This window comes from Musa acuminata, chromosome BXJ1-4, assembly GCF_036884655.1.
Source record: "Musa acuminata AAA Group cultivar baxijiao chromosome BXJ1-4, Cavendish_Baxijiao_AAA, whole genome shotgun sequence".
NCBI classification, from domain to species: Eukaryota; Viridiplantae; Streptophyta; class Magnoliopsida; order Zingiberales; family Musaceae; genus Musa; species Musa acuminata.
The window spans coordinates 2,404,289-2,412,792 of record NC_088330.1 but is presented as its reverse complement, the minus strand read 5'-3'; the positions used below and the strand labels follow the sequence as shown (position 1 = coordinate 2,412,792).

The 8,504-nt window shown below is 37.8% G+C and overlaps 1 protein-coding gene across 1 annotated transcript; it reads left to right on the top strand.

The window, feature by feature from the left end:
- Window positions 1-4,604: 4,604 nt before the first annotated feature.
- LOC135641188 (uncharacterized protein At5g19025-like) lies at window positions 4,605-5,945 on the top strand. The gene has a single exon (XM_065156354.1). The coding sequence runs from the start codon at window positions 5,050-5,052 to the stop codon at window positions 5,716-5,718; it is 669 nt and encodes a 222-aa protein (XP_065012426.1). The 5' UTR covers window positions 4,605-5,049; the 3' UTR covers window positions 5,719-5,945.
- Window positions 5,946-8,504: the final 2,559 nt, after the last annotated feature.

Below are 8,504 nucleotides of genomic sequence, written 5' to 3'. Positions count from 1 at the left end.
TGCATGGGGATGATCCATGGAAAGCTACCATCAGAAGCAAAATTAGATTCCATGCAATTTTGGTTTCAGAATCAACACTGCTGATTCAGTTTCGATTATGATTCTATCCATCGGTTTCGATTGACAAAATAATAATAATAATAATAATAATAACAATAATAATAATAATAATAATAACAATAATAAATTACTCAATTAAATTTTAAACCTAAAATCATTAGGCTTTAAACTTAAAATACTAATCACTATATCATACAATCTTTTTATTTTTTTATTTATTTAACCGGTTTGGAATAATGCATGTTGGTTTCTAAAAATCGAAACCAAATTCTATTTTAGTTTGAAATCTCTGAACTATTGATCCGATTCGTCCTAATGCCCGATTTTTAGTTCAAATAAGACTAAGATCATCCCATTGATCAGAATTTTTTTTTTATGATTATTCTAAGACTGCTATGACTTCAAGTTTGGAAGAAATCAAAATGCAGGAGAAAAGAAAAAAGAACAATATAATTTAGTGTCTTATGGTGTGGATACACCACCATTCATCATTCAGAAACAAGCTTCATTTCACTTGTTTCGGTAATCTATGCTATACTATGCTATGTTATGATCTGCATGAAACTTGGCACACTGTAAAAGAAGATTAAGTATATGAAGAAGCCATTGGAACACAAGGCAACTGACTTTAATCTCCTTAGTAGCTTATCCTTTTTCAGGTCACAATCAAGCTCTTGTTAACGTTTCTAAATGTATGGTGGTACCCTCTCTTGTTTTGTTCTGTAGCTTACAGATGTTATCTCTTTCAATGAGATCAAAAACTGCAATGCAATGGTGGATGTCACTATGGGCTTCTGACCACCAACCATTCCTTGAATGATGGCCATGGTGATAAGCCTTGCATCACAAACCTCCACAAAATAAAAGGGTAAGCGTTTTAGTTGATCTTACGGCACCTGCTCCATTCATGTTCATTGCTCAGGAGGACATCACTTCAACGTGGCAGTGCTCACGCAGCAGGTTGAACTACAACCCTAATCCAATCCAACAACAATCTTTTGCTGATAAGGGCTGCTGCAAGTTGACATGTGTTTTCCCTTGGACCGAACAAATCCTTCTCTACCCAAACCTTTTGATGCAGTAACACATTGGTGTTGATCTGCCATGGAAGTGGGTGGTGAGAACTGCTGAGAAGAGGCTTATTAGGTCTTCTGCCAAACACTCATTCCATCGACGTGTGGTCTGCGACAAAAGGATGCGAACGGTCCCATCGATTTCAAGAGATTTGACTTGGGAGCAGCAGCCAAGCCAAGCCAAGGAGGACAGCAACAAAGGATGTGATGCAGAAGAAGACACTGTCACTGTGCTCATCTACTCCCTTTCCAGTCTGCTGTGGGATTGCACTGTTCTCGGTGCTAGAAAAGATGAATGCATATGAAGACTGTGTGTTGTTTTCTGTGCGTAACCACAGCCTTTGGAGTCCCTTTAGGTACTCTTCTCTCAGTTTTGGCCACCGGTGAAAGAAACACAAGCATAATTAGTTGCTACTTGGTGATTCGTATAACCTGTTAATTCCATGTACAGTAATGTACACAAGCTTTGAGATGATTCATATCATTATGTCTAATCATATGACCCACTCATACATGAATTATCACATTCGAATAATATGTGACGACTCTATGAAATCATTCTCATGCAATAACTCTCCTCTAATTATTAATGATTATTGAATCTATATATAAGAGGGCCTTAGGCATATTTTTTGACTCGAATTACTGATTACTCTAAATGTAATATTTCCTAAGTAAATTTTAAAAAATTCTTAATAATTTTTTTAACAATGGATGTGGAATAACTCTCCGCTAACTATTAATGATTATTGGATCGATATATATATATATATATATATATATATATATATATATATATATATATATATATATATATATATATATATATATATATATATATATATATAAAAGGATCTCAAATATATTGGCTAACCCACATTATTGATTATTCTAAGCATAATATTATTTAAATAAGTTTACAAGACTCATTAACTAATTTTCTAACCATTTCGATGCATAATTATAATGGGTTTGGACTCGAATCGAGTTGAATATATGATTCCAATCCATATGTTAGTGAACAAATGTGTCATGGCTGATGAGTGAGCACGACCTGGTCCACGGGTCGATGTCGGGAATCTTCTATCGGTTGAGCTAGATGTCGAGGTCGATCGGGCCCTCCCGATGGGATGTTGATCAGCATTCTTTGGTATGTCGATCCGGGCATCGTGTATGCCGAGCTACGTCTCTCCTTATTCAGGATGGTTGGCAGCTCGTCTTCGTGAGGTGGTCGCACCCTCGAGAAGGAGTGCGGGTTGGCATTGGTTAGGATCCGAACCGATTGCCTTCTCTCTTTTGTGCACTGGATGATGATTCTCGGGCGATTGGCAGCTCATTTTTGTGAGGTGATTATGTTTTCCTACAAAAATGACCCTCATCAAGATCACCTGATAAGACCTCTCCAACGAGCAAGTCAGTGGAGTCATCAATTTATTTTTTTCCCACTCTTGTCAGATGCTGGCTAGAGGTCTTTATATTTCTATACGTGGGTCGATCGTACGTATGTTGACGTGGTGGACATACCGAGCAGTGTCTTAGTACGGATTCTGACTTGGTATGTTTTGGTGGCGGCGTTATCTCGGGGTTCCCGAGGTCGAGCAGTACCTTAGTACGGATTCTGACCTGACATATCTTGGGGGCCAAAATATACCATATTAGAATCCATCCTCTTGGGAAATTAAGTAGAAAACAATAGTGAGATATTAGACTTCATCACACCACAATTTGTATGCTTCAGCTAACCATTCAGGTGAAGAAGTGGACATGGCAAAACATTGTATTGCACTAAGATCCCAAAAGAAGAAGGAGACGAATAAGGAATATGCAGTCTAAGATAACCTTATTTGGGATCTCTGATGACCAATAACATCATTACTCTTAATTAATTGATGGGATTTTTGAGAGTAAAAAATAAAAAGGAACATATGAGAATTAAATGTCATGAACTGATGGTAGGTAGAAAAGGCAAGAATACTTTTTTGCCTTGAGCTCAACCTATATATATATGCCAATGTAGCTCCACTGAGATGTGGAATGTTGGTGGGTGCTTTCAAGGGCCTCTTGCTTACCAAAAATGACCTCCACTAAACCTTTGTCACTAAGGGAGAAATTTACATACACATTCATATCATTAAACACCTTCATAATTAAGCCTTTCATTAATGAATCTCCAAATAACTCTTCAAAACCAAATCTATATACAGCTAAACAATGCTAGTGTATAGTACTATTTCTAGTGGTCTGGTCTGATCACATTACTTTCTGGTCAATGAGCTTTGAAACAAGCATAGTGTATGGGAAAAATATACCTGTCCACTTGAAGATGCAAAGCATGAAGGTGTTGCCCTGGTCCTTGTTCTGTAATCAATACCAAGAGTTTATTTGAGTCTTGGTATTGAAGCAACAGACAGTCAAAGGCAAGAAGCTTATATTTGGAATTAGTCTTTGTGCACTTCAATGATGATTTTGATATTTGTTTTGTCCTCTTGGATTCATGGTCATTTTCTTCAGTTGCAAGTTAGGAAGTGGGAGCAATGTATCCTTGAAGCCACTGGCAGAGTCAATTGCCTTGTCTTGACTTCATGATTAATGGACAATTTCTCAAGCCCAAATAAAACTAAGAATAATTTAGTTAGTGAAAATAAGTTGTAAGAACAACTTGTGATGAAAAAAATAAATATATTTTCAAAAAAATAAGTGTAATCTTTGGCAAATCTTAAATTTACTTTAAACCTTAATTCTTAAAGCCATATTATGCTTTAATTCAAGCAAGAAAAGTAATTTTCCTTTATTAAAAAAAAAAGTGTTCTGTCTAAAAAATAGTACAGTTTCTCCCTGAGAGATTTTCTTATGAAAAAATATTGTAGAATGAAAAATTGCCATAATAATATTTGAAATACACATATGCCAACATAAAATTATTTTTTGGTCTAATGACTGAATAATAGCATCAACTATGACATAATTCAGGATGAAGTGGGACCAATATTACATGGGGACCATGGTTTTAACAAAGGCAAAATTAATGTGCTAATAAAATATTTTCATTTGGATATTCTAAATGCAAAATTAGAATATATATATATATATATAGTAATATAAAATGATAATTAAATAGTTAAAAATATTGAGGCAAAACTGCAAACTATCCGTTTAAGTAATGTTTATATGCCTGCAAAATCTAAAATAACCCACAAGTCATTAACATCTCCTTTGGATGGATACTAATAAGACGAGTACATATCCAACATTAGAAGGGTAAAATTGTAAATCTAAAACACATAGGTCGTGTAAAATACCTTTTTTCAATTATTAATTCAATAAAAATAAAACTGAAGGCGTATGTACTCGTGTATTAATTCCGTATTTGTATACGTATATATTCTAGAAATACATGTTCAATTTGACTATTATAAACATATAATATTATACATATATAATATAATATAATCGCTTGCTTTTATTGACTCTGCGATCCACTCGTCATTCTTTCCTTCCTCGCACGCTCCTTCTTCTCCGTCGGCACCGCACTCTCCGCGAGCGGTTGCCCACCACCACTCCATCCCCATCTCATCCTCCCTCCTCTGATCGATCGCCTCAGTCTCGATTCCGCGATATATTCTATCCCTATCGATCCCTTCGACTCCGGTCACCTGCGGTCGCCCGCCCCCTTGGAGATCTGGCCCCCGATCGATGGATCCACCCAATTCGGTGGATTCGTGTTATTCGAGCGAGCACGCGGTCTATGAGATCTAAACGAATTTGGTTCCGGACTTGTGAAACGGCCGATCGCTGCTGCTGTTGATCTATTGATATCGGCTTCTGCATCCGTGTAAAGTTACCATCTTTTGAGATTATTTCCCCTCTTTCGGGGAGAAGGATTTGTGTGACTGGCGCTGGGTAATTTGGGTCGGCGATGGTGGATTGCCGGAGCTTGATCGAGTTCTGCAGGACCTTCGAGCAGCACCGGCACATGGCCAACACCCAGGCGTCTTCCGATCACCGGAGTGGTCCGTCGAGGAGAAAGAGCAAGTCTTTGAACCCCCCGTCCCACCCCTTGTGCGAGCTCACCCCTTTTGCCGCCATCGACATCGTGATGCTGCTCTTGGTCCTCGGAGCGCTCGCCGGTCTCACAGTCCCCGACATCAAGTTGATCTTCCGGGAAGCGTATGACCTCCTGCCGGCCGCGATCGACGTCATGGGCGATGTCCTCTACGACGCCCCCATCGCTTATGCCGCCGGATTGGTCTTCATGTTCGTCACCGTGGTCGCCGCCTGGGAGTTCTTCAATTACCAGATGAGGAAGTGCGGCAATCCCTACTGCAAGGGTCTGCGTAAAGCCGTGGACTTTGATATCCAGCTCGAGACAGAGGCGTGCGTCAGGTGCTTGCCCCCGCTGCCAACGGGCGCATTTGGGACGCGCCCCTTGAACTTGGGACGGGATCAAAAGGAACTCGAGGCTGAGCTAAAGAAGATGGCACCCCCCAACGGACGCACAGTCCTAATCTTTCGCTCTCCTTGCGGGTGCCCGGCAGGAAGAATGGAGGTTTGGGGGCCAAAGAAAGCGCGTAGGACCAAGAAGTAGGCAGGAATACATGCTGCATCCTCTAGTACTAGGTCTTTTTCTTGTTCTCCTATAGCAAATAACCAGTAAAAAACATGGACTATGAGAGATACCCTTCCCTCTGTCAAAGAAGATAAAGATATGGGCTGTGTGGTTCCACATGTTTTGGGGGAATACTGGATTCCCCTTTACTACTCATACATCAGCAAAACATTATTATTAATAACTAATCTCCTAGAATTCAGCAATTTTCTTTCTCTTTTGTAGTTTCTGTTTCATCTCTACTTTCTTTGATGCACGACATTAGAATTTCTTTTGGTGAACTGTTCTTCCTATGCTTGCATTATGCTGCCTCTTTGACAGATGCCATTAAGACTGCATTTAGTTTAAAGTTGAATCCTTGGGTGTCTTGTTTCTCAAATTGCTTACTGGTGAATCGGATTTCCATTCTAAGATCTCTCTTTTTGCTATATGGGCTTTTAAATTAGTAGATCCTGCTAGAGTTTGGAGATTTATATTAGATTTATTATTCTATCATCTGCTATGGCTTGATAACTTCTTGCCAAGGGTGAAATTGCAACATAATGATGATATGAAGATGCCAAGTTCTCCGTCAGAATCCATGGGGAACCAATTATTCTTAAAGCTGTAGGTGTGCTACATATCAAGTAATCCTTGCCTGGAGCTGCCACCACCACTACTGCTCGGTGGGTTCCAATGGTTATACTCTCAAATAGCAGTATGTGTTCTTGCAACTGTTTCAGAATAAAATGACTGCTGCTACTCATGGATGCCTCAGAACACAATCATTGGTGTTTTGCAGATCAAAAGTCCTTACAGGTATGGAGCCCACTCTAGATGAGCATTTGACATAAATTTTAGTACTTCGATTATTACATCTCTTGTTTTGTTTCTAGCTGCATTCCCTTTGCCCTGCTGATGGGATGGAAATAAGAGTTGCATGATGTTTATAAGGTTATAATATCTACTCCACCTGTTAAGGTTTAATTTGGCTGTGGAGATTTTGTATCACTGATGGGCTAGTGAAAAGGGAAGTAGTATTGCTCACACTGCCTCTGAGCATGGTTGGTTGGTTGAATCAAATCTTGTCATGCATCAGGCATTGGAATACATGATCAAGCATAGGACCCTTGCTTGACAAATATATGATCCTGAGAGTAGTAGTTAAGACTAACTCAGCCACAGCTAATAAGCTTGATTTATGAGAAAAGATAGTGGGGCGCCATTTTACTTTATCGAGGCATAACCGAGGTTTTATCCTTCTTTTAGCAAAGCAATCTCTGTTTTTACAGTTACTGTAGCTGCTGATGGATTTTTGCATAACTCACAGGTTTCCTGAGCATAAAACTTACATGGCATTTGCTATTTGATGTGCAGTGTAGGTGACTTCAAATATTCTTTCTGAAAATTACGAGATCCGGAATATTTCCTGTATTTCTCAGCAGATATATATGAACTGATGTGTTAAAAAAGTTATTGCAGATATATCTCTATTTGTGTGCTTAGAAGAAAAAAATCATTCTTGCTTCATAGAAAGAATCAGCAATTGCAGGCACCCCTCCACTTGGTTTAGGCTGCAGTATGATGTAAGACTACAATATTATGGCTCACCTCAGTTCTTGACACCCACCTTGGTCACAAAGTGAACCGAGACAAAGCCTTGATGCCATCAGAGAAGATGCTGCAAACAACTTTCACCGCAGCAGAAGCTTTCTAGTCTCATCTCTACTACTGTGGAATGTCTTCCATTATCTAGTCTTGATGGAACAAATGATTTTTTTTTTTTTTTTATGTAAGATGAGAAAAATTAAGTTTCCTTTTGATATCAAGATCTGATCCTTGATAATATTATTTTGTGATAGGGAACAAGAGAGCATAAAACTCCAGAGCAAAATCAAGTACTGACGTTAATATGTTCCTTCGATTTTATAGCGGTCCAAGGCAAACCTTCGTCCATTTCTTCCTTCAAATACGATCAAAGATGCAACACTAAATATAATATCATAATCCAATAGAACTCATTGAGCTTGAATCATTAATCGAAAATATATATATTTAATTTAATAACAATAGACTCATCAAGTCCATAATTCAAATCATTATGAATTGTTACTCATTTTTTATGTGAGACACAATTGATGTTTTAATCTCTCTGGAAAGATGCATATGAGATCCAATGCAATGGTAGCTTCATGCTTTGTGGCTTTATCCATGAATAATTATTTTATACCTATTTCTTTAATATTAGGATAGTCATTTTATACTTGTTTCCTCTATGTTTAAGACTAGGATAGTTCTAAAGTCGCTTATCATGTTATGATCGAACGAGACACTGACCCATTAACATATTGAGCCTAAATTATCGATCGAAGACTGATCATTATAATGAAACCATTGCACATGGCAATAACGACTTTAACTCATCGTAATAACATGCCTCGAGTTGGGACGCCTGTGAAAGTTATGGTACCTCATCACACTTTTAGAACATTGTTTGTTTATTTTTATAGCACTTAATATTTAATATTGATAGTTAAGATAGAGAGGAAATATAAAATAAAAATTATTGGATAAAAATAGTTTTTGTTTAGATTTGTGAGCAAAATTACAACACAATACCTTAGTTTCACAACATGAGCACATACTTTGTCAACATTTGCACACACACACACACACCGATTAAAATAATCAAAACCTCCACACACACACACACACACACACACATATATATATATATATATATATATATATATATATATATATATATATATATATATATATATATA

Bases quoted from the DNA above. Each gene is read 5' to 3' on its own strand.
- LOC135641188 (XM_065156354.1), top strand. From the start codon at position 5,050: ATGGTGGATTGCCGGAGCTTGATCGAGTTCTGCAGGACCTTCGAGCAG.